General features: G+C 38.1%; 1 protein-coding gene and 1 long non-coding RNA gene across 2 annotated transcripts; both read left to right on the forward strand.

The window, feature by feature from the left end:
- Nucleotides 1-18,922: 18,922 nt before the first annotated feature.
- LOC122640857 (reticulon-4-interacting protein 1, mitochondrial) lies at nucleotides 18,923-27,440 on the forward strand. The gene is made up of 7 exons (XM_043834119.1): nucleotides 18,923-19,265; nucleotides 20,755-20,982; nucleotides 21,392-21,465; nucleotides 24,324-24,480; nucleotides 24,644-24,763; nucleotides 24,854-24,962; nucleotides 27,033-27,440. The coding sequence occupies exons 1-7, from the start codon at nucleotides 19,035-19,037 to the stop codon at nucleotides 27,212-27,214; spliced, it is 1,101 nt and encodes a 366-aa protein (XP_043690054.1). The 5' UTR covers nucleotides 18,923-19,034; the 3' UTR covers nucleotides 27,215-27,440.
- Nucleotides 23,445-24,018, forward strand: LOC122640858. Its single transcript, XR_006329767.1, has 2 exons — nucleotides 23,445-23,631; nucleotides 23,801-24,018. It is a non-coding gene; the product is annotated as an uncharacterized LOC122640858 (long non-coding RNA).
- Nucleotides 27,441-27,692: the final 252 nt, after the last annotated feature.

Raw genomic sequence — 27,692 nt, forward strand, 5'->3', positions numbered from 1 at the left:
TCAGCCCTAAAGAGTCACGAATTTCAATCACATGAAATATGCTTCATTTTTTTTCTCTCAAATCACTACACTAGTCTATATTATCTCTTGTTTTGTATTAATTAATAAGCAGAAATACAACCACCCTAATAAGCTAGGATTATTATAAGGTATGTTCTTAAGTTAGCATTCCTAAAAGGACCTTTAAATTTACAACCAAATCTTTGGTAAAGTAGTATTATGAGAAAAGTGGAAGCCAAAATTGAAAGACTAAAAAAGTAAAGAGTTTGACCTTAGCTCTTCTAAGAATTATATAATATATAGGATTAGGATGTGAATTTGCTCCGGTTCCACTAGTTCCTAATTGGAAGATCTGGAACCAGACCAATAAGCTATTGAGTGGGTCAATTCCAGTTCGTAGCGGGCTGGTTTCGGTCCGGTTCCTATTTTAGTCCAAAATTGATACCCTTAGGTCAATAACCTTGAAATTGGTTTTTTTTTTTGTGTTGGAGGGGGTGGTAAATTAGAGTTTATTGATGATCAGGGCATGAGGAACACATAAGCCAAGGATGAGATTGGACCAAACTGTCTTACATGTCATTGACAAGGACTTCTGGGAAAGAGAGTGTGAAATACAATTTTGCTCCCTTGGAACAAAAATAAAGGAGCAGCTTATTAAACAAGAGGACAACTAAAGTATATCATCCACTATTGGTGCAATCAGCAAATTAGGCAAATTCCCAGATTGAGTGAGGAAAAGAATCATCTTCTTGCAATCTGATTTGATCTGGAGGTGGGACAAATCAACCTCAATGGCCTAAAGTAAACCCAACCTAATCGCCATTGCTTCTCTTATATGGGATTTCATTGAAGGATATAGAATCTGAGATGGCAAATTACTATGCATCAAGTCGATCGCATGCAATAATTCCCAACCCACCTGAACATGAATCCACAGGGAGAACTGCATGCATCACAGTTAACCTTAATAAAACCAATTGGAGTGGGAAACTAGCAAGCAATAGTAGAAGAAGCCGATCGAGGATGCCGAGGATACAATCCTTGAGAAGGATAATTTGCAGCTTGGAACTCGTCGAAGGCCTTCTAAGTAGATGGAAACACTTCAGTTGGAGTCCAACACCTTTTACTAAATAATACATCATTTCTTGTGATCCACAAAGCCCGGCATATAAAAAAGCTCAAGGACAGGCTATCCATTGCCCTCTGCTTATCTTGAGCAAAAACACAATCCCAACTCATAAGCCATTCGTAAACCTTAGTGGCAACAGGAGGGACGACATCAGAGATGAGCTCTCCATCGCCCTCTGTTTATCTTGGGCTAAGTTGCATGATTTAATGGTTAATCTCAACAACTGAAAATGGTTTCAAATTTTTTCATTTGATAACTATTTTACAAATGATTCCATATTTTATCATGTGGGACCATTGAAACTATTTTCGATCCCTATCCAAACATGATAGTGGTATGTGGCCAATCCTAGCTACCCTAGCTGTGAGTGTTCATTCCATCCCTACATCGTTGTATCCTGTGATTCCCTCGAGATTAGTAGTGGACTCCTTATTTGATTTTTATACAGTATAGTGGCCACGTGACTTAATAGCGTTCTTTTTTCCATAATTTTTCAATGGAAAACTTTTTTAAAAGTTTAAAAAAATTATGAAGTATAGGCCAAACCTGGGCCCGAACCTTGAGGATGGCCCAAATCAATAGAAAATAAATGATTTGAGCCAACGAGTAATGGGAATCTATCAACGTTGTCACCAAGTCGACCAACTAGTCATCGACATTGGTGATTCTTCATTTGGTGTCAGGTGATTTCTCTCCTTTATGTCAATCTCTAGGTTGTTGTAGAAATCTGGACTCTTCGACTCCGAGGTTTTTGGTGTTTGGATAGGCCTTATCCACCCCTTTCCGACTTCATAATAGACCTAATACTACTACCCAAAAAAACCTCTAAGGAATGTAGTGGAGGCAACGATTTGATTTTTCGTCAATTGAAAAAATGAATTTGTTATGAATAGAAGTGTAGCGCCATTTTCTGGCTGTTGATGAGCCGTAACCGATCCATCTCTTTTCATATCCGAGGGATCTCGAGGAGTTTTGGTTAAAGATGTCACTATAGACATTAGCTACCACGTAGGCTATAACTATAGGCTCCTAGCATGTTAAGGGATACCTTTGAATAGAGAGAATGAAACCTAAAAAGTTTGAAGCAAAAGACCTTTCAAGATTTGCATATTTGAGCCCCCTCTCACCTGAGTCTGCTCTGCCCCAAAGCTACTATTTTCTTCTTGGATAATCTTCTCTAATAAGTATTCTTTACTATTTTTTGGTTTCACACAATTTGATTGAGTGTGTTTAAATAACTTCCCTTCTTGTTGTTAGCATGTAGCTGTTGTCCTCAGTAAGGTAGCGGTGACATGTCGAAAATCCACGAGTTTAATGTATGATTACAATGTATATTGTTATATATCTATTAAGTATAGCTCAAGTATTTTCACTCTTGATGGAGAGTTTGGTTCCTGCAATGTTTAATGTTTTCCTTATGACTCCTTAATCATTATAATCTTATTTGATATTATTTGCATTCTTTGATGCATAAATTCATTATCCGAAATAAGGGTTTTTATTTATGGGTGTGCTTGCTTAAAAACAAAATTTGTGACCATAATTTTTCCCTCCATACAATTACGTGGCAATATAATAAAAATTTTACTAATGTAATTTTGTACTGAGAGACATATTGAAGGGCTTATGTTTGTGTAGGAATCTAACAATGGTTGTTCTGGCATCATCGTCAAAGTCCATGAGTATGATGCTAGCAAGGGCAGAAATAGTGCCTACACTCTATCATTTAAATGGCCCATAAGCAAGGTCCCTGCTCCCCTGTACTAATAGCAAATTGGACACAAATTTTATCTTTTTATTTGGGGTAACATTCCATCTTGATTTCACATTGTGAATATAACAACTATTTTATCAAATCCAATAAGATCGGATCAAACTCTCAATAGAATAGGGGAGCCTCCTTTGCAGATAAGAAGATCGAACAGGAAAAGAGGGAAAAGGAAGTAGAGTTGTTGGATCAAACTTAATTTAATCCATCTCGATTCTACATGGTGAATAAAACAACACCCTATTTTATCAATTCTAGTAAGATCAATAGATTCAACTCTTTTATTAGTTTCTTTTCCAAAATATGAAAAATATGTTTAGGATTATTCAATAACTAAACCTTTTTTACAAAGAACGACCATTGTTAAATTGGTTGGATGTACCATATCCAACGGAAAACTGGTAAGAAAATAGTACAATTGTTTAAAAAACAACATGCTGGAAGATTTCATTGACGATTATCGAGTATTTTTCTAAAAATGTCTAACTAAAGCGTGGATCTATGTTATATGGGCTTTTACAATTGTCGAGACCCATTGCTGAATGCAAATCAAACACCAAGGACTCAAATTGTCCTCCCAAAACTCCATCCCCCAACAGCTTCTTTATTGTATTTCTGATCACACATCTCTAATTAAGTAATTCTTCTATGTATTTACGAAACAAGAAGTATGGATGTTGCGCCCCCCACATCCAGGTAAAAGATATAGGTCCTAGTTCTCACAAGTCACTGTGTGATAATGGCTGGTCTTCTATTTACATGTATTCTACATCGTATAAATTAGAATCGTAATCATAAATGCTACAACGAAAGACTACAACATCATTAAACATCCATAATATATAATGGCTCTAGTGGCCTTGACATCTACAATTTCAAAATATCAAATAATTACTGTCAAACCCATTGTCAACTTGGACATCATAACATGTAAATCTCGTTCACTGTATTGTTTACTAATTATTACCTGACATTTTTTTTGTTAAAAGATCAACAAAGACATTTTAAGAAAAAAGAGAAAGTACAAATGTTTAGCATCTAGGCATACCCAGACTAATACAAGTGAACAAAAAAGAAGAAGAACTAACCCAACTTGGGTAAGGCCATTAGTGAGAGCAGCTCAACCAACAATAGCAATAAAAAACCTACTCGAATTTGAAAACCAATATCTAGGCCGACCTAGAGAATCTTCCAATAAGGCATCCCTCACAGAGGTAGGAAATTCTAACACATGAGGAGTGGAAACACCCCTTTTCGCTACTAATTTTGCTAGGTAGTCTGCTACTAGATTCGCTTCCCTGAAACAATGGGTAATTTTTCAAAAAATTCAATCCAAATAAGGAGAGAGAGCATTGCACTCTTGCCTAATAAACCAAGAAAGTGACCTTGTTTGGATAGTGCAATCAACTGCCACCAAATCACTTTCAATCCATAACTTCGTCACATCAAAGTCTTTAGCCCGCTCTACCCGGATTACTAAGAGAGTAACCATCAACATTTAATTTAATCCAATTTCTCAAAGGTTTACACCAAAAAACACCCTTAATTACTTGGGGCGGCCTAGAAGTGATATGAATCCTTAGCTTATGAGCACAAATCAAATCCGGAAGATTGTTGAACATAGATTTAAAGAGGGTAATCAATTCTCTAATGCTTCTGAGAACCACATTGAAGGACAAGAAAACATCTTTCGATTTACAATTAAATCTTCGGAAGCTCCTTTCCGACCAAATAACGTATGGAATCAGCACTCCACCTGAAATCCAAGCTTCAACCAATCCCTCCATCTTAGGTTTCCTCTTCTACCAGAGAATCAACTCCTCATAAGAAGATGGGGAGTGCCACTATAAATCGAAGGAGTCTGGGAAAGAGTTCCAAATGTTCCGAGCATAGTTACACTCCAAAAATAAATGCAAAAGTAATTCAGAGGCATGATGGCACAGATCACATATGGACGCCAACTAAACACCCTTTGCTATCACCACATTATTAACAACAATCTTTCGATATACCATCATTTAAGCAAAAATTGAATATCTTAGGAGGACAAACTTCCCCCAAATAATAGAACTCCAAGGCACCTTTGGATTTCTCTTTCGAATATCTTTTCATGCTTACTTAACCGAAAACTTCTCAGAGGGGATCAACATCCAGAAGCAAGAATCCTCAATCACTGTAGAGGGAAGGGTCTTAGTGTTGACCATACAAAAATATCATTGAGGAATCTAGAAGATACCTAGAACCTCCAGTTGGAATTGACAATGAAATCCTCTACCTTGGTAGTTTTATCTTTGAACAAGTCCATACCTAAGCCTAACACCTCAGCAATAGACTCATTACCAAGCCAGCGATCCATCCAAAAGTTCATAGAAGAACCATTCCCTATCACCAGCTTTCATTCTGATGAACAACATCGCAAACCTTCTTGATGCGATGCCAAATAGATGATGATTTATAACTCCTTTTTAAAGAACCATCCATGTTAACAAATCTAGCTTTGAAGAAGCAACTAACAGGGGAGTCCTCATGTTTTATGGACCAAGCCAGCTTACATAACAAAGATTTATTGATGTCGCGAAGCCTGTGAATATCCAAGCCTCGTTCTGCCCTTGGCCTACACACCACATCCTACTTCATAGCCACCGCTTTCCTAACCTCCACATCATCGGATCAGATGAAGTTCTGCATCCATTTTTCCATAAAAATCACCAAGGAAAATGGCCACCAGTATACCAAAAAGTTATGGACTAGAATGCTCAGAATAATTGATCTAGCTAGGTCCACCCAACTTGCAAGAGATAGCAACTTTCCTTTCCAGACTGACAAACGCTTTTGAACTTGTCCACTAAGGGCAGCATCACATATTTAGTCACCCTTCCTTTCAATATTTCCACACCAAAATATCGAGTACGACAATCGTAGATGGGAATATTCAACAACTCCGAAATGTGATGCTTTCTAGCGGGGCTGATGTTGCCACATAATAGCTTACTCTTCTCCAAGTTGATTTGTTAACCCGAAAAGTTTAATATTTCCCAAGAAATTCCTTCAAAGTTTGAGCATATCTGAAAGAGTCATTTAAGAAAATAAACACATTGTCAGCAAACAAGAGATGACTAGGGGTAGGAGCACCCCTCAGACCTCTTAAGGTTTTAAGTTTTTTCTCCTCTATCAGCTGCTTGAGACCCCTACACAATACCTCTTCGGCAATGATAAAAAGTAAGGGCAAACTAGGATCTTCTTACTGCAGTCCCCTCTGAAAACAAAAAAAAATCAATTAATCCTACTTTAAGAAAAACAGAGACACGAGTGAAAAGTAAGAGTTGATGCAACCAAGCTATCCAATGATCACTCAAGCCAAATTTCCTCAGAACTTTGAATAAAAAAAATTCCAAAATAGGGTATCATAGGCTTTTTTTTTCACATCAAGCTTAAGGCCTATTCCACCTCCCCTCACAGATTGAAGCATTAAGCTCCCAAACTCCGAAACCATGCAAATATTGGAGAAAATGATCTTACCTTTTTAAAATGTCCACTGCTCCTCTAATAGCAGTCTTGGCAGAAAAGAATTCAATCTACCAACCATAATCTTTGATAAAATTTTGCAAAAGAAGTTGCTCATGCAAATAGGGCAAAACTTGTCCAAAGTGACTACTCCTTCGACCTTTGGGATAATGGAGATGAAGCAGTTATTGATACTTTAGGAATGATACCAGTCATAAAAAAATTCTTCACCGCCCTGTAAACATCATTAGAGATAATTTCCTAATATTGTCTAAAGAAAGCACCTGAAAAGTTGTCTAACCCAGGGGAGCTGTCTAGATCAAGAGCTCACACAATATGCTTTATCTCCTAATTCCCAGGGATTTTCTCCATCCCAGCCACGTTAGTATTATTCAAAACACTAGGGATAAATTCTAGTGAGTCCATATGCTTCTCCAAGGGAATAGTCTTGTGGAACTGCAAATAAGAATCATCAATATAGTATGTTATACCATTCAAATCTTTCACCAAGGACCCATCTTCCTTTTTTTTTAGCATCTAATATGATTCTTGGACCTTCTCGGCATGGTTGATAAGTGAAATTATTTCAAATTTTTATCTCCTCATTTCAACCATTTAATCTTCGATTTTTCAAACCATAACATCTCATGGTTTTGCATGGCCTTAAGATAGGCAATTTGCATCAGCTTCCATGCCAAACAACACTTCGTTCACCCTCATCGTGTCCATAGTTTCTTGGACATCTTCTAGGACAATTTTAGCTTCCTTCATATTTTTATCAAAATTTGGAAAAATTGACCAAGTCTAATTCCTCAATGAAGGCTTAATACGCTTTAACTTCTAGGATGGAACAAATATCAGAGAGCCAAAAATGGGAGAGACCCAAGCATCCTTCACAACATTAAGATAATGAGCATGCTCCATCCAAAACTTATAGAATCAAAAAGGGTAGTTCTAGAGTCTTACATCAGCGTTAGAAATAATGAGTAAAGGGGAGTGGTCTGAAGCTACCTGTTGAAAGACTTTTTGTCTACAAGCCTTAAAAACATCAATCCACTCCGAATTACAGAAGGCTCTATCGAACATAGTAGATATATGACCTCTACATCAGTTGTTTAACCATGTAAACTTCCTTCGTTGAGAAGGGATAGATAGTAGAGAACAAGAGTCCACTATGGCCCCAAATTCTATAGCAGCACCCAACGAGAAAGCTCATTGACCTCTCTTTTCATGAGAAGCCAAGGTAGTATTGAAGTCTCCAACCATCATCCAGGGAGCTTATACTGTGTTAGGCCCTCCTAAGTCCAACCACAAGTCTCTACATCTGGCTTTAAGAGAACTTACATGAATAAAAGAAATAAAGACCTGGGAGCCACTCCAATCAGAACATAGAGAGAGTTGTTGATCAGAACCAGATATAATTGTTGGTCGATTCAAACCAGCCTTCCAAATGACCCCTAAGTTTGGGGCCTTTCGCACTCTATTAGTGAATAAAATCATAATCAGAATATTTTTTTATTGAATTAAAGGCTAGGAAACCTACATACCTCCACCTTTGGTTCCACAATACATAAAACATAAGAAGTATTCTCCTTCAAAAGAATGGAATGAGTCATCCTACCAACGACCTTCTTTATTCCTCTAATATTCTAGAAGAGGCCCTTCATGGAATCATTGATGATTTTGAAACCAAACGATCAGACCTCTTACGACTAATCTGATCCCCTTCCTAATTTTTTTTTACCACCCTCCTTCTTAGCCTCCCTTGCTGCACGATCAATGTTGATAACCTCAAGAGCTTACACCACTGCTGTACCTACCCGAAGAATGGTAGGGGCAAAAGTATCAATAACCTCTTCCCCATGAATCTGCCTGTCATTCAGGATCACATCCAAACTGATCCCTTTATTAGACATAACCTGCCTATTTGAGATTCCATCCACAGATCGAGAGTGAAGAGGAGATTTTAACCAAGAGTATGAAGATCCTCCTTCGACCACAACATTACCATATCTAGACTGATTTGTTGCCACCCCATGCAATCTCGCCCTCACAAACCTATTAGGAAAGTTTAGATTTTTAGAAATATGAGGAATAATCATATCCCCACTTACCAAACTCAACCACAGCTTGGTCACTGGAATTTTGAATTTCAAGCCCTAGATATTCCATGGTCGGTGAACCAGAATCACAAAGCACGAACCTCCATGCAAACCACACTCCCCATCTTTAAGGTTGACATTCCTACCACCACAGGACTTTGGAGATTTTGGGGGGGGGGGAATAGAAGAAAGATCCTCGCCTCCCCACCAACATGGCAAGTACTCCTAGAGGGACCCTCACCACATCCATTTTTTTTCTTGGCTTCTACCTCCTTTCTATCCTTGCAGGAGTTGATGGAGTGACCTACTTAATGAAAAAACCCACACTGATCTATGTTGTCTTCGTAAACCACCAATTGTTTAAATTAAAAGGTTTCTATGGAGCCTACCTATTGACGCTCCCCCAAAATTTCATCCAACCTTGTAGCCATAATCTCCAAATCCACAAGCACCTTGGCATAATGCCCCACTAAAACCGCATGTGTTCTACGATCAAGGCCCATTGGGTTCCCTAAAGCTTTTTCCATAGAAAGAAGAATCTCCGCATTCTAGAACTCATACGGGAGATCTGGGAATCTCGCCCACACCAACTGTCGAGAGAGATGGTCCCATTCACATTGAAATCATGACAACACTGCTGAAACCTAAGAACCTGACCGCAAACCGAGATGGGACTACATCACCATATCATGGCAATATCCGACTCCAAAGTGAATCGAAAGATGATGAAACCCTTACCAATCAGAATGGTTTCCACTTTATCCTTCAGTCTCCAAGAATCCCTGATTAACATTCTCAAACCCACCAAAGTAACCTGTCACAGGTTCAGTTTACCAATCAGTGCAAACCGAAACCTCTAAACCTAAGACTCATAAGGGCATTGAGAGATCTTGACACGTATTATCCCTCCTTTATAAATCGGATCTGGAAGAGCATCAATATTAGAAAGAACACTCTTCCCCACAACTTTGGCAAAAAAATTTCCCCCAATCCGATGTGTTGGCCTTCTAGAGGCCTCTCTAGTTACTGCTCGATCGTCTTAGTCACGATCTTCCTTTTCACAATCCTCCTCCTCCTTATCTACATCTTTCGCTATATCAAAAATCCTAGCAAGACCATTGCCAGACATTCTCATCTCCTTCCACTTTGGGCACTTTCTTTATGTCTTCTTTCAATTATCTTTTCCCTGTCTCTCTCTAATAACCGTTCTAGGAGTCTTCTTTTCCTTCTCAATTATTTTTTGCTTATGCGTTTTCTAGTGTGGGAATCAACATTGATGACATGACCTTCTAATGATTTTACAAAAGAAATTTCCCATACATACAGGATAAAATTTGTCTAAGAAAGTAGCACCATCAACCTTGGGAATGAGGGAGATGAAACAATTATTTATTAACTAACATATTTATTTACACAAAAGACATATCTAACATTGTATTTGTACTTCCTCAAGTAACTCGAACTACTGTATAATATTGCATCATAATACATAAACAAAAAGTCTCCAATATCTCTACATCATCACCCCCTTAAGGAGTGTGTATCACTTCCTCGATCTCCAAAGCTACACACAACACAACAACATTGGACATGCTTTGACTCTGAAGAGAATCATAAACAGTGGAGTACGTGAGCTTACATGTCCTAGTGAGAAGAATCACATCACATCAATATATCAAATATGCATACATGATGAATCATACTAAAATCATGTTTGATTCATGAATGAGTTAGTCTGGTTTATAATATATATCTCTAATAATACATAGATGTCATGCATGACATTCAACACTATTATTGAAAACATGCTCAATAAAACATTTGCTTATTTCTTACTTTTCATTTCATTTTTTTTCTTTATCTTTCTTACTCTTTAGCCTCTACGCCACTCCCATTTCTTACCCAACCTTTAGGGCTCAACAGATTCTGACGTTTGGCTTCTCTCAACACCTCTCTTGTTTCTTGCCCAAGCTTCGAAGCTCAACAGATCTGGATTGCTTCTTGAGTTTGACATTGATGGGCCTTTCATTCTTGTATTCATGGGGTTCTTTAAAATCATATCATACTAGAATCATGTTTGTTCTATATCATCAGACTAAAACATATAATACGATTCGTTTTCATTAAAAAACATAACCCAATGACACAATGAAACATGATGTAATATGATAAATTGTAAAACATGAGTAATGTGACAAAATTTTCCTCACCTAAATATATCTCAATTATTCTCAAACAAATAAACTTCTAACTCTCTAACATTTCTGTATCAAACTGGATCCCTACATGACATTTCATAAATATTAGATCCTTCTCTAAGTACTATTACAATAGTAGGTAAGATCCCCTCACCATTCCTAAACAAACCCCTCCAAACAGCCCTCATTGGGACATCTAGGTGCAATTGGTCGACCTCTAGGTTGAACCAGTTGACTGGTTCCTGGGAAATCAGCTCGGGAATGGCATCTCTTCCACTTCCCCCCCCCCCAAAGAACTCTATGGGATTCCTTTCTCTTTTACTCTAAATCACTTTAATACATTAAAAACACTATTAGGAAACTTCCTAACCGATTAAAATATGCCAAAAACACCCAAAAAAATTAAAAGGGGGCTTAGGGTTTACCTTTTCAAAGTCAAACCCTAACTCAAGTACTCTCCATTGGTTCCTTTTGATCCGTTTCGATCCAAGAGTTCTTGACCCTCGATTCATAATCTGAATCCTCAAGTCTTGGCCTTCAATCCCATTTCTTTATCCTTCTTTTCCTCTGTATTTTTTAGTGTCAAAATGAACCAAAACCTAACTTAAAGGCCTGGTTTGAGCTCACTTGGTCAACCGCCACGACCATCCGGTCAATCTATTGTCAACCAGATTAAGTTGTTGAACAATCCGAATGCTTGTTGGTTGACCAACACATCGACTGGAATGATCTGATCAACCGGCAAACCAATTGGCTTCACCGGTTGCTCACTGTGAGTTTTAGACCGATACATGATCCGGTCGACCGCATCCTATTTTCAGGATAAGGTCCTTTGACCCTTGCCTGTACAATGGACCATATCTTACTCGAGCAAAACCTGATCGCCTGGATTCTTTCTCTACTAGGAAGGTAACTCAACTACCTTCATTTCTCATGCTTTGAGCTCCCTCGAACTCTAACTAAAAGGTTTTTTAAAACACATGTGAAGTCGTTGCTTCACTCCAAGCTATACAACTGACAATTTATCACTTTATTGTGGACCAATAGTAGGGTCCATAATAGTCTTAGGGTCAATCCAACTCGTTCAACACTAAGTAATCACATTTAATGAATTATCTTAATTCAATAAACCTTAGTCCATATTTACCTAAAATGTCAATAACAATCTGTTTGACCCACACAAAAACGAATTCTGTCAAAACAAACCTGTCCAGTACCTGTCAGTCATAAACACCAATAATTTAATACTTTTCTAGGTACGGGGTATAACAATGGAAACATCCAAAATACGTCGATGGCACTGAAAGCTTGAGGCAGTTCCCAATCCGGCAGTCCACATGGACGATGAATATCTCCCTGTTCTTGCTTATAACATGTACGATGTATCCGACTTGACCCTTTATTTTGTAGTGTGCATTTCCATCCATCTTCAAATGGTCTTGACCTAATAAAGCATGCCTATTTTTCATCCTTCAACCATGAGAATATGGACATGAATGTTTTTTACAATTTGAAGGAGTGAGAGAGAAAGTTAAAATAAATTACAAAAATGATCTGGTCTAGAAGATATTTTAATCAATGGGGCAAAAGGTAAAGAAAAGAGGTTACAAAAGTATGTTGTCAGTACTTTAGTTACATACAGATTTTCTCTCTCTCTCTCTCTCTCTCTCTATATCTATATATATATATATATATATGGATCTTCTTATTAACACCCTATCAAAGTGTCAAATAATTTATAACCTTAATTTTTTGTCCTTACTGTATGACACACAAAAAAAATTTCAATGAGGGTAATAGTGTCATTTCAAAATTTGTACTCGATAAATGTGCATGAAATCTTTTTTTTTTAGGTGGGGGTGGTGGAGGGATCCTACTAAATGAGGAAGAGGAAGTGGAGGTCTCAAACTCGAAACCTTCTCGAGGCTAGGCTCTACTACACTAGCCTCAAGCCAGCTGCTACCGACAATGACATCTTTTGATAGTGAGATAATGATATGTTACTTTTAAATTATTTAAAAAAAAAAAACCCTTTTATACGTTTATCTTAAACAAATTTTACGAATAAGACAAGGGTAAATATTTTTGACAAGTAGACCCAAAATCCTTTGCTCACATGTAATATTTGTCAAGTAAAAAAAATAGAGGTTTGGACATTCAAGACCATGTGAAAGTGCACACTAGTAATTAGGGTACTGTAGGTATGCATAGACATACACAGGATATATGACAATACACAAAAGGTTAGTTGATTGAAATATGCTTTGAAATTGTTATTTACTATTTTTCTTTTTTCTTTTTTGGTAACAAAATTTACTATTTTTCTAATGGTCAGAATTAGCGCATCATAATTTCGTACGTTATACTTTCACCCAAAAAAATAAAAATTTCATACGTCACAATGGAGATGGAGTGTTTTGATTAGTTTATCAAAGCAGACAGCTACAATGAGCTTTTGGGGTGCATAGAGAGCCAACTTTGTTTCTTTGTAGCCAAACTTTACCGGTCATTGCATGATATGTGGTTTCTCTATGAAAGTAGTTAAGAGAAAAAAAAAACGAATAATATTATGTATGGATGAAAAGTGTGTCTGTTTGAGAGAGAGAGGGGAAAGAAGAGAGTCGAAGAAAGGAATAAAGTGGAGTCCCACTACGGTCCAAGAGAGATTCGCTTACGAAAGAAAAATGGATTGGTCTCCCCGGCATGGTTTTAGTGCACAGTATCGGGTCAGGTATCGATTACTTTTAGGGCTTCTTTGGTATCACTCTTTATTTTGTTTTTTTGTTTTTTTTCTATTTAGAAAAAGGCTAAAAGGTCGCAGGACGCGGGTGAAAATATGTTCACAGTTCATGGATCAAATTCAACCGTTGATTTAGTTATATTAAATCTCAGTCATTGAACATTTTTCTCTCAATTAAAATCTTAAACTCATCCTCTGCAACTCTCATATCAGATCATGCAACCTCCTGTTGTGTGCTTGTGATGGGTTTGTCTTCCTTGTCTCTCTACATCCCTCTTTACAACCTGCAACTCACAGGAGGCCCAACAAAGGACCGTTGATTTCTTCGTCAATATTTACCGTTCATCTGCACCATGCAGAGAGAGCTTGAGCTTCTTCCCTATTGCTGGTTCCCTTAATGAAAGGCTAAAATTTTGAAGAACCTCACCGCCGAATCTCCTATCTCAAATCTTAGAGCATAATCCACTGCGGCCAACAATTTAGCAGCCATTGCCTTCTACCACGCAAATTGCTTTGTGTAGACATCTTCACCCCCATCCCCATTGGCTACAATACTCACCACAGAATTGATGAAACCATTTGAGGAACTAAAACCTGAACAACGCCCCGACCCCATTAGCTACAATACTCACCACAGGAGTTAGACACAACAATTTGAGGAACCAAAACATGAACATTACCCTTCTGTCTAGCCCTAACCGACCACGGATCGTTCAAGAACTACACATTCCCAAAAACCTCCAAAATCTTTCCTCCTCTTCTCGCTCTGAAGTTTCTGAGGGAAGCTAAATATGCAGAAGCAGATACAGTGACTGTAATTTTTACAAACATACTCTTTCAAAACAAGAGATTAACATATATGAAGAGAATATAGAAATCTCTATTAAGGATTTAGTTAAATTTATAAGCTGATTTTAGGTGTGAAAATGGAGGCGAACCATGAAATTGGGATGGAATTAATTTCAGTTGTTTTCTTTGTTTCTTAATTTTAGCGAGATTTCTCTTAGAATCAAAATCATTGAAATAATAATGTCAATGGAGTACGGAACGAGGAGAGTTCTGTTTTTCTACTCTCTGGATTGAGGAGCAGCGATAGATGACTGACGCTGGATAACTCCGAAAATCTGGTGTGGTCTCAGTTGAAGGTTGCATTTAAGGGGTTTGAAAGGAAATAGATTGTCGTGTAAGAATCTAGTGAGGAGAGAGAGATTGTTTTCTCAGAGTTGCAACCAAAGTCATCCTACCCAGATATGGTGGTTTTTGCAGGGAAGATGTACAACTGGGGGAAGGCATTTGCTTGAATTTTTGTTTCATTTACCCAGATATGGTGGTTTCTTATCTGCCTTCCAGCTTCATGTTCGTGTTCATAACAGGCGATGTGTGCAAGTGATGCAAGGAGGGGGCCTACGAGATGAGGGACTGAGACTTCTCTACTTCCGCCACAGGTAGTACTTCCGTGCGCCCCACATACAAGGTGGGTGGAATGTACCGCCTTACCCTTGCCCGAGCGCCTTGCTTGAGCGGGGGTAAGGCGGTACTTTCCACCTGCCTTGTGTGTGTGGGCGCACGGAAGTACCGGGCAGGCGGAAGTAGAGGAGTCGAATCCGAGACTCAGAAGTCGCCATGAGACTCAGAAGCCGGGAACCGGTGATTAAGTGAAAAACCAATGGATGATTCAGATTAATTTTATGTCAAATCTACGGTTACAATTAAAAAACAGTGAAAGTAAGTTGACAGGATGTACGTTCCGCTACCAATCACCAAAAGTTATTACTGAAAACCATCTTTCATGAAAAAATAAAAAGTGTTTGATAACTAACATAATTGATTGTAGAATGAAAAATAGGTTTGGTGCAAATGATTTTTATAACAATTTTTAAAAAAAGAATCCAAACCCAAAGCCCATATGTAGTTTAAGTGGTGGGTGATGAAGGCATCTCTTCACCCATCTTCCTCCCCAATTGAAACAGACTTTAGTTGTCGTTTTCTTCACCTGATTTCTTCTCCATCTTCTTTTTCGTATTATTTTTCTTTTTCTTTTCTTCTTGAATCGAAACCCAGGCGAGCCTTACTCTCCCTCTACAACCACAGTCATCAAACCCTTTCCCTCCCATCTTCTTCCTCTCCAATTTTCTCCAATTTTCTTTTCAACCCAAAGACCTTTTCCATTTTTTTGGTTGAAAAATCGAACTCTCCTCTGCTTCTGTTCTGCCCTAGGATCTGCAGAAAAAACAAAGTAGCTCCACCTCTGTTCACTTTAGTTCTTTCTTTGTCAATGCATTTAAGTATTTAACATAATTTTCAATTAACAACCGACACAATATCTTATAAAGTAACAATACTAATCTGTTACACTTGCAGGTGGACTAAATTGCAAACAAAGGTACAACCAAAACAAAATGGATTGGTGACCAAATTCCAATACGGAGCCCCACTTTCATCAGCCACGTTGATTCCAGCCGGAGCCCATATGCCACCATTTTTCTAATCCAAATCTATGATTCAGATTTCCAGATTTTCCCGAGAAAAGAAACAGATATTCATATTAAAATAGAAGTACTGTAACTACGCACCGTCGTCATCCGAGCCAAGCACAACGGATTCCAACTAGCAACGACAGTCAGGATTCAGCTGCATCGCGATTGAAGCTTTCCAACTTTGGGAATTTTGGAATGGAATTCCTTTTGCGGTTCTTGGTCTCGATAAACAAGAAGAAGAGAAACGAAACCAGGAATCCCACTCTTGCCGATTGATGTCGTTCCGGTTGTAGAGCTCATAGTCGAAGCTGTCTGGGACTCAGACCATTCCGGTGGGGTCTTCGTCTTGGACGATGATCAAGTGATAGGGCTGAGAGAATGGCTTCCACATCTCCAAGAAATCGAGGTTCCTAATTGTTGGGGAAGAAGAAGAAGAGGACGAAGAGGGGTAGTCGGGTCAGCTTATGCTTCTAGCCCCGACTTTGGGACCTTTATAAACACATGCTCATTAAAATACTAAAAAAATAATTAAAATGATTTTATCACTAAAATCTATAATAAGGTCTCAACTCTAGTATGATTTTTCTATTATTTTGATGTTTTATAAATAAAAATTGGGTTCATATATTGTATCGAACATTTGTAAAAACGTTTGTGTCAAAAAATGAAAATGAAAAGTGATACCAAAAAGGTTCAGTGTATGGTATTGACACGGATCGGCTATATTAGACAAGTTAACCTTTGATTTTCTTAAAGATGGTTTTTTTTTTAACTATGTTACTCCTCCACCCTGTTTCACTGATACAGTATCAACCAAGTATCGGTATTGGTCACCTTCAAAACAGTACAGTAATTGATTATATTACCCCTTGTCCATTACTGTGCTAGAGTAATTATATTGGATCCATTCCACCGTTTTAAATCCACTTTACTACTGTAACGATCCGAACCCAAGACCTATGCTATGTACCTTGTTATCGCAAGACGCAAGCCACTAAACCAAGGGGTTATTGATAATTGTCACCAAGTTTTGACATGTATGACTATTATATACACTGCACATATACCTCAAATCGATACCATACACTGCACATATACCTCAAATCGATACCATACCGAATAACGATTCGGTATTTTGCGATCAAGGTATTTGGTACGTTATTAGTACGATATGGTGTATTTTCAGTATTATGTCCATATCAATTCCATACTGAATACTGACTCAGTACAAGTATCTCATACTAATATCATACTGAATTCAGTATGATTTGGTATAGATAATTCAGTACGGAAATGTTATCGATATACAATACTCGGTACACATTGACACCCTTTGGCCAAACTGCTAGACCATGTTTGTGCATTGGGATGGGCCCTCGGCTGGACGAAAAAGATGTCCTGGCCTAAACTGAATTTTCTTCAGGCCTCACAAATCAAGAAGTCTGGAGTTTGGGTTCAGAAGCCAGATTTTTGGCTGGGGCAGTTTGGCGTGTGTTGTTCTGGCCCAGTGTGGAGCCATAGCCCCAAACAATGGTGGGTTGTGCCCATTACAATTTGAAACTTTGCTGAAATCCAATGATGCATTATATAAGATCCAAAGGAACTACGAATAAAAACATGCAAGTCCCACTAGTTTTAAGCCTTCTCACAAACCTTATTGCTTTTAGATTTCGTAGCTGAAGCCCATTTGCCCAGCCCATGTTGTATTTTTATCATTTTTAACGAGGAACCTACAGATTCGAATCCATATCCGCTTAGGGGTATTCATATCCGGTCATGGAATATCTAAATCCGATCACATCCAATCTGTATTCAATTCGTTTACATCTTTATCCAAAGCCCACCCTTAGGTAGACTAGGTAAACCCGAGACCAAATAAGACCCGCAGCCTACAAGGAGCATGAAAGTTTAAGGTCCATGAGAACAACAAACTCGTGTGAGAGGGCCCAAGACCCAAAAGATGGAGAATAAGGGTGCCAAATTAGAACCTAAAACGAAAAGCGAAACCACAACTAGTCGTTTAAAACCAAATTGAATGGAACTGAATCAAATCGGTTCGGTTTTATTTTAAAATCTGAAATCTTTCATCGGTTTGCTTTCGATTTCATGATTGAAACCGTCAAACCGAACCGAATTACCTATTTTCAAATAGAATAAGGAAATCAAATAAATCATATTCTTATTTTAATGTTTTAATCAACGTGTATGATAAATTTTATTCTATTTTAACGTTTGAAAAAAGTCCTTACAAAAAAAAAAAAAAGGTGAAAAAAGTTTATTGGTTTGTTGTAAAGATGTACAAAGTTTGTCCAAACACCTAAAATAGAGCCTAAATTGAATACGAATTGAGGTCAAAATGAATATGAAACCGAACCGTGTAGGTTCGATTATGCTTTAAAAACACATGCTTTTATTCGATTTCGATTCATTTTGGTTTCTACATGTTGTATATTGAACCGAACCAAAATCAAATAAAAAAACCAAAACCAAACTGATTGACACCCTTAACTAGAGAAGAGCCAAATTCGAGACACACCAGACTCCAGCGATGCCCAACCCCACTGTATCAGCCTTAGTGGGAGAAATGAACCGAAACCATGGTTTGAGGTATCGGTATTGGATTGCCTGATACGGCTGACACTATATGGTTTTGAAGGTGACCGACACCAATACCTGGTCGATATCTATTGGTGGAACAGTTCGAACAAGGGGTAAGATAGTAAAGAACACCCATTTTAAAGGAAACCCAAGGGTAAACTTGCCTGATACGGCCGATCCATGCTGATACTGTATCGATATTATATTGGTTTTGAAGATGACCGATATCCGATCCGATACCGTACTCTAAAACCATGACCGAAACCAAAACCCAAAAGCCTAAATTGAAAATCCCAAGCAGCCGCAGTGCTCAGCTACTATTTTTTACTGTCGACAAAGCCCCGTGGATGGAAACCATACACGTTCTTAAGGCTTAATTAAGCTTACGTTTCTTCGTTGGACCATTTCTTCGTTCTTTGTCTGCTCATTTTCTTCATCACTTTTCTCTTTTTGGTCCAAAGACGTTTTGGTATAGATTACTCTACAATCAAGCTTTTGTTAGTTCGAAATCGTGGACAATGCCACTTTGGAGACTCTCTGGCTCTGCAAGATCAGTTCTTTATGCTGAAATGCATCGTTCTCTAGGGTATGTTAGGTGTATCGTCACCAATTGCAGAGCTGTTGTTGTGCCGCGATTCGGCGGACCGGAAATTCTTGAAGTTCGTCCCAATGTAGAAGTTCCCGATCTGAAGCCTAAAGATGTACTCGTTCGTGCTCGTGCTGTCTCGATCAATCCTCTTGATACACGCGTAAGTCTTTCATGTCTGTTTCTTTGACTAGTTTGGTTTCTTCCTCTGTTCTTTCAGTCTTATTTTGGAGTTCGTGAATGAGTGTTTAAAGTTCTGGAGGAAATTCTACAAGCTTGGTTCTTGCATTTCAAGAGCGTAAACTTGAATCTATTTAGTGTAGATTTAAGTTCATTGTTTTATTCTTTGGAAATTTATGCGGAACAAAGCAAGAATTTGGATAAAAATTGATATGACGGTCTGGGGACAGGTTATTCAAATTCGATTCCTCCGACTTGATAAGTGAGATTTAAAATAGAGGCCCACGATATCTGATAAATATTTGCGATATGGGAAGAAGAAGCACCTTGCGAGGAAGAGCAGTTGGAGGAGAACTGAATTACTCTATATGATTTTCTTCAAGAAATTAGGCTCTCTTTTTTTTTTTTGAATACGAAAATGTCTTCTTGGTCTTTCAGACTCACAAAGATGAGTATTCTTTCTAATTCGTTGAATCAGAGATTTGACTTGTATTGTTTGTTGTTCCGGAATATATATTATAGATACTTTGCTTCATATCTGGAAGGGGAGTTGGTAAAGTTTACACTCGACTTTGGAAGATAGTATTGGGGTTAGGGTTGCTCTTGATTCACTCATTTTCTTGGAAGAATGCTTAATGGGAATTGGAGACTAAAATGGCGAAGGATTGAGTATCCAATTAAGAAACCTGTAGTAACCTATCACTTCCCTGCACCTCTGAGGGAAGTTGATGGAATTCATACTACCCTGAGATAGGGGCATCAGAATTTAATGCTCTAATTCTCCTTGCACTCTTCTGGAGTGTCCCCAGGACTGTAGGAATTAGAATGATGACAGACCAACAAATTATTAAAGAACCTGGTGGGAAATAATCTTAAGAAGCACTATTTGGTTATTTGAGCTTTCCTCTGTTCTTTCTGAGAGAATGGGGTTCAAGTTCTACATCCTTTGGTGATGATGAACAAGGCTTTTTTTTCTCCCTTTTTGAAAGTAACTCTGTGTGGTTTGCTAAGGGACTTGAGTACTTGACCTTTCTAGGAAAGTTACTGATTCAAATATCAGACCAGGTTTGGAACTTGGACAACAATGAAAATCTCTTTGAATATAACTAGAGTCAATTGTCCAAACTGACACAAACTAACACTAATTGATTAGACTATAGTGCAACCCTTAAAACAAAACTTTAAGGTTAAAATTTCAAATTATCAACTGCCACCCATGATAAGATTAATAAAAAAAATAAGCAAAAGTAAAAATCAAAACATATAACTATTTTTATGCCACAAAACTTGGATATGATTTTGGAAGCAGGAGGCAACTTTTTGGCTTCCTAATTATGCCTTTTGAAGCTAAAGAATTGCTTCCAGAAACTTATCCAAACACACCTTCTGCCTTCCTCTGTATCTTGTGATCCTCTTTGATCCCTCTTTTTTTTTTTTTTTTTTTTTTTTTTTTTTTCAATTTAAATTTTCAGATGCGATCTGGATATGGACGTTCATTATTTGAACCACTTCTTCCACTAATATTGGGTCGAGATATTAGTGGTGAAGTGGCAGCAGTTGGAGGTTCAGTGCAATCCCTACGTGTTGGTCAAGAAGTCTTTGGTGCTCTGCATCCAACTGCTGTGAGAGGTACTTATGCTGACTATGCCATTCTTTCAGAAGAGGAACTCACAACAAAACCGCCTTCTGTTACACACGTGGTAAGTTGTTTCTGTTGAGTTTATTTAATTAATTTTCTTATACAACGTTGGAATTGTTTTTTGCATTTACTTATTCCATTCCTAATAAGTTTAACCTTTTGAGGTTAATTCCTTTTAAATGCCATGGCCCTATTTAGTTCTTGTCATTTGCATGGCTAGATATACTCCCTAAGTTCCATGATTATTTTTTATATCAGCGAAATTCTTTTTCAATTGGATTCCTCTTCATGCTGTTTTCTGTTGTTTAACTTTTCTTTTCTGCATACCACTGGATGCTGTTTTGAGATGTTTAGCTTTTCTTTTTAAGTCACACTCCCATATGCTGATCTTGATGACAACCTAATGAATGGAAAAACTTATTATTCGTTGGCAGACTTACAGTGGCCAAAACATTTATCTGATTTTGCAGGAGGCAAGCGCAATTCCTTTTGCTGCACTGACTGCCTGGCGTGCTATAAAAAGTACAGCAAGGATTGCTAGCGGGTATGTTTAAGTGTGCATGGCAGATGGATTAATGGAATTCTTTGGTGGGCTCAAACAATTTATATGCCCAAATGTGTTCTGAGTAACATATCACCTTTTGGGGGTCTTTTGATGATTTCTTAAAAGCATGGCCATATTTATGCAAATTTGGTAGCAAAACATGCCTTAACCCTATTGAGTGGTTGCAATTGCAGTTCTACAGGTGATAAGAAATCATTTAATAAATTTGCAATTTGGGCATAATATCTCATTATTTTTTCTAGCTGAAATTATTGTGATCTTTTGTGAGTTGTGTTACGTCACCAGACCTTAGAAATATTAACCTCTTTGGGACCTCAACTGAATTCTGGACTTCTTGTTGGCCATTGCTAACACCAGTAGAACTACTGCTAAGATTTAGTCTATTTCTAGTACTAAATATGAAGCCAATCTATGATAAGTAAGAATCTGACGTGCTACTTTTATAAATTATAGCACACACTTGTGCTATTTCTTAGTTTATTTAATTATTTTCTTTTGGCAACTTGGTCAATCTGCCAAAACAAAAGGATTCGATTCTTGACAGCAACTTGAAGAGAAGTTTCAGCTCACTTAGAGATATAATTGGACAATGATTCCTTCTACAAAATGCAGCTCTATGAGTCTGGTTTCTAAAACAATTGGAATCAAGGCAAATGAAGTTCGGTTGATGGACCAGAATTTGATTCTTGAGTTGGGATTTAACATGCATGACCAAGGATAGTTTAATTTTGCCAAAACAGAATTGTGCATGATACAAGGTCTAGGTAAAGGGGTAGAAGGAGAGCTAGAGTAGGTATAAAAACTCTTACCTATGCTTAGCACTTGGGTAATCAATTCTCTTCTTTCTCCTAGCTGAAATAGTGCCGAATCACCCCAATTGTTAATGCCTTTGCGTATTAACCTTCCCTACATGTTTCATAGGCCTAATGTATCATGTACTCGGGTAGGGCATGAGAAATCAAGAGATAGTACCTACCTTAGGCTGTACATTTGGTGGTGAACTGTACAATTATAAGGAGTTGGTGTGTGCCTTCTTGACGGTATGTAGGTCCTCACCAACAGGGCTACCTCACTAAATTCAACCACGGGATCAATGCACCATAATGTACACTGCTTTGACTTCGGGTTCCGGACCTTCAACCAAAAATTCAAATTAACATGTATTTTTAGGCACGGGTGTAACATTCCCCCGACCTTATAAGAATTTCATCCTCGAAATTTGACGTGTCTAGGGATTTGAGTAGGTGAGGATACTTCGACCGCCTTTCATCTTCTCGTCAATTGAACGCTCCTTAATTGGGGTGACTACTCCACAGTACCTTTACAACAAGATAGTCCGGTTTTGGAGATTGTGCTCCTTCTCATTCTTGGAGTAGACTAGAATGTCATCTATGAAGACGATGACGTATTTGTCTAACACATCGTGGAACACCCTAACAATATCTGGTTCCTCCAATGGTCTGATCTTCGCCTCGGTGTCCATTACCGTGGCCAATTACCCCTGGCATCCTGCATCCAGTAATTTCCATGCTTGGAGAGCGGACAAGGTTATCTTCTTGGGTTTCTTCGTCCACTCATTGGTAGGCGAATCTTACCCCATCTTTCATCTTAAATAGAATTATCTTCTACGCGCACATGACATTTGCCCCGTAGGCGGATAGCCAATCCATGCCTAATATTACGTCAAAATCCTTCATGTCAAATTTTATCAAGCAGGCGATCAAGTTCTGCCCACAGATTTCTACTGGTCAAGGTTCATAGACTCCCCTCAGGCTGGTGATTTTTCTTCTTCAGTAATTTCTTCATATATTTCTTCTCTTACTCTACCAGTGTCTTCTTATCAGGCTGATTCTTTATTTCTTCCCTTCTTCTGAATGAAGTATTGCTTATCTATGACTCTATATTGTTATTAAGGAGACCCACACTGAATAGTATGTCCCATAGTTGTCGACGCCTTGATGTCCAGGCCTCCAATGCTTTGGGTCGGATGCCGTGACAATTATGGTATGTCCAAGCAATATTATTGAAGCTAGGCACTTTTTCTGGTTTTGTTAAACTTACTAAGTTGATGACTTGAGGAAGTAAAGGGTTGAAGTAGGGATAAGTGGATAAAAACAGTGGGGTTAATTGGTAGACTGTAGAGAGGTTGCTGTAAACCAAAATCCCTGCATTTATCGATCACTGAGAAAACATTTTCTTTCCGTCATTAGAAGGGAAAATAAAATGGCTGAATTTTTAATCCTGTTTTGTACTTTTAACCCAGATACTACTGAGAGGTCCTCAGTAACGTGGTTAATTGGTAGACTGTAGAGAGGTTGCTGTAAACCAAAATCCCTGCATTTATTGATCACTGAGAAAACATTTTCTTTCCGTCATTAGAAGGGAAAATAAAATGGCTGAATTTTTAATCCTGTTTTGTACTTTTAACCCAGATACTACTGAGAGGTCCTCAGTAATGTAGATACCACTATGCAGTTTGTTTGTCATGTCCTTGTTCAAATTTCCTAATTATAGACTATCTGTTATCTTCCTGGAAGAGCATTAAGATAGCAGACTAATGAGATGGTGCTCTTTGAACCTGTTTTCATGTTGACGTTTTAATAAAATAAGCTACTGAAATTACAAGATCTATTACCCCCCAAAAATAAATCACAAGATATTAGATTAGTTCATTAGCTACACTCAATCATGCTTTTCCTTTATTCTCATCTTTTGCAATTAGTTATTTCATATGGAGGATGTTCTAATTGAGATTTCTCTTAATGTCTAAGGAGCTTTTTAACTTTGAACAATATGTGCATCCCTTAATTATTATTTCCACAATCTCATCTCCATAGACAAAGGCTGTTGGTACTGGGTGGAGGAGCAGTAGGCTTAGCTGCAACTCAGCTTGCTGTAGCTTCAGGGTGCCATGTGTCAATTACATGTGGAAGTCAAAGTTTAGAGCGAGTTCTGGCAGCTGGTGCTGAGCAGGCTGTTGATTATACAGCAGAGGTAAAGAAATAGTGAGCTGTGGATTAGATTTATTTTTCTTTTACCTCCCTCTTGATATTAACCCTTGTTATGCTATTGGCTTGAAATTATCATTTCTCCTAACTTTTTTTTGGGGGGGGGGGGGTGTAGGAGTGCAATAACTGATGTCTTGGCTGATTTGCAGGATTTTGAAGTGGCAATTAAAGGACAATTCGATGCTGTTTTAGACACTATTGGTAAACCAGTAACTGAAAGAGTAGGCATCAATTTTCTGAAGCGAGGTGGGCACTACATGACACTGCAGGTAGGGGACAGAGGTCTATTAGATTCTTTTCAGATGAATTATCTGATCGCTGTTTCTGAATGTTTAAAATTTTATTTGTTTCTGTTGTAGGGAGAGGCAGCATCCATGGCTGATAGTTATGGATTAGTTTTGGGGATTCCTCTAGCTACTACCATTTTGTTGAAGAAACAAATTCTGTATCGTATCTCCCATGGAATAGGTAAGGAACTAAGATATAGAAAAAGAGTTGATTAAGCCAGATTTTTCTTGTGAAGAGTCGTATTTCTAGTTCAATATGAAATTGTTTGTTAGCTAGATGTGACTTGCCTTGCTGGCATAATAAGAGTGAAGAGAGGCAACTCAATTTATAGTGCACTTCATGTCTTTGAAATTATGAAGGGATTCTCTTATTTTTGGAATTTAGAAACGTAAGTTTTCAAGCTATCTAGTTGTCTTTCTCGCCTCTTAAACTTTTCACTGGCTCATGGGGTTATTAAGCCTGATTCAGGATGATTTATGCTGATAAAGAGCCTGAAAATCTGAGGACCTTTGTTTAGGGATGATGAAGTTGATGGGCTTGCATGGTCTAGCAGGGAAAAAAAATTTGAAACTAGTAAATCCTACTGTTGTAAGTGGCTTGATGGGGAATGCTGGCTAATGGCTACTCAGGATGATTTATGCTGATAAAGAGCCTGAAAATCTGAGGACCTTTGCTTAGGGATGATGAAGTTGATGTGCTTGCATGGTCTAGCAGGAAAAAAATTTAAAAGACAATAGTAAATCCTACTGTTGTAAGTGGCTTGAGGGGGAATGCTGGCTAGTGGCTACTCTTTTGATGGTCAGGTTTAAAGTTTTAGGTAATTAGGAGAGGTCTCAGAACTAGAAACTCACCTTTGTTCTGCACAAACTCATCAGCAACTGATATTAGCACTAAAATATGCTTCTTTTCCTTTGCTTTTATTGGAAGTTGATCATTAGCTGTCTATTCTTGGGTTCTCTGTGTAAAGGGGATCAGAAAGAGTATGGTAAAGACAGAATTTATGCCAAAATTGACATTGGTAACAGAGTGAGGTTCTAAGGGGGTTTGTACTAGTTGGACAGGCCAACATAAGACATTTATAGGGTTTAATTATCTGATGATGTGCTAGAAGGAATTGCTCTAGGTTTATTTTGTGGTTTGCAAGATTTTTATAGAAGGAGATTAGGAAACGAGTATAAGAAGGTTTATTGAGTGACATGATGTGGAGATGTTTAGAGAGGAGGATCTAGAAGGTTCCCAAAGGAAGGATGTAGGATTATCTTGTAAAGTCTAGATTCCATCTACCTAGAGTAGGCATGGATAAATGTAGAAATCATTTGCCTCCTAGAAACTTTCTATAGGAAAAGATGAGTCATATACAGTAGTGATCATGTCAAGCAAACAAGGCCAAAGAGAAAATAGTACCTAGAGTGGTGAATCAGGAATCCATGGGTGTCAGACTTGGATGCATGTCGAATATGATACTCTATCCATTTAGAAACTTAATGTGATGGTAAGGGGCACTAAATCATGGCTTATCCAGAGGCTGTCCTATTAGATTAAAGATCTGGATTGCTCATGTTATTCTTTCATATGGCTGATATCATGCTACTGTGTGGATGTGACATGTGCTTTCACCTTATCCTTGAACCACAATGCATTGGCACTAGGTCTTGCACCATGGAATCTGCAAAATGTAAAATTTCATGTATTAACTATTGTTGCAACATAACTGTCCCTGGTGACTGGAATACCAGGTCACCAGTTTGGCCGGTGCACAGAATCTCTCACTACATTCAAAACCCAGTTTGACCAAGTGGATCAATGGGTATCTTTTAGAAAGGGCAACTGACCAGGGTGTTTGGGGGGGGTGTCAAGCATCTGTTATAGTGATTATGTCCAGTTTTACTTGGCAACTTGGGTTAGGTCTCTGATCACTGGTTGGAGCTGCATTATTGATAATGTGGTGCAGCATGAATTTCTTGCTAGCCTGACCACCCATTCACCCATTAAAACTTGCGATGGACTTCCTTGCATTCTTTAGAGTTTTTGATTCATCAACTAGGCTGAATTTAAGCCAGGTCTTCTTGGAGGGTCATGGTTGGAGCTCCTTCAATTGAGGCAATATGGACTGCAATATGGACTAGAAAGTTGGAGAGGAAAATCAAGATTTATGCTGGTCCTCATTGAATATCCCACTACCTCATTGTGGTTTTAAGTTGTATGCCTATATTCATCCATTAATACCTTATAGTTGTTTTGATGCTGCAGAGTATTGGTGGACATATATGAGGGCTGACTCTGAAGGACTACATGAGATCCGGAAGTTATTAGAAGCCGGGAAGCTAAAGATACCAGTGGACAAGACGTTCCCAATCACCGAAGTGAGAGAGGCTCATGAGGCAAAAGACAAGAAGCTCATTCTTGGTAAGGTAGTGCTTGAAGTTGACTGAAGATGAATTTCAGACGTTCTGGAGACACCATCTGTTATTGGACTCACAGAGAAAGTCCTTCAGCTTTTGTACAGTAACTGCTACATTGTTAATGGAATCATCACATGCACTTACAATTCTGTCCCAATAAAAGTAACAGGGGAAGATGATTTTCTGTGGGACTAAAGGCAAGAAATACAACCCATGTATCTGGTTTACACATTTCTACGAAGAAATTGGTTGGTTCTAGTGTATAGTTTTGTGCTATTATATGTGCATAAGCAACCAATTTCTTCGTAAAAAATGTGTAAACCAGATACATGGGTTGTATTTCTTGCCTTTAGTTCCACAGAAAATCATCTTCCCGTGTCATTTTAAATGATAAGAGTTGATGTTACCTTCAACCTGAGCAAGGTTACCTGGTTATTTACGATATTAGGATTGAGAATTGACAAAACAAATTCTGCAGCCTAGTTGACGTATATTTTGGCTTTAATTA

The sequence above is a fragment of the Telopea speciosissima genome, chromosome 9 (assembly GCF_018873765.1).
Source record: "Telopea speciosissima isolate NSW1024214 ecotype Mountain lineage chromosome 9, Tspe_v1, whole genome shotgun sequence".
NCBI lineage: Eukaryota > Viridiplantae > Streptophyta > Magnoliopsida > Proteales > Proteaceae > Telopea > Telopea speciosissima.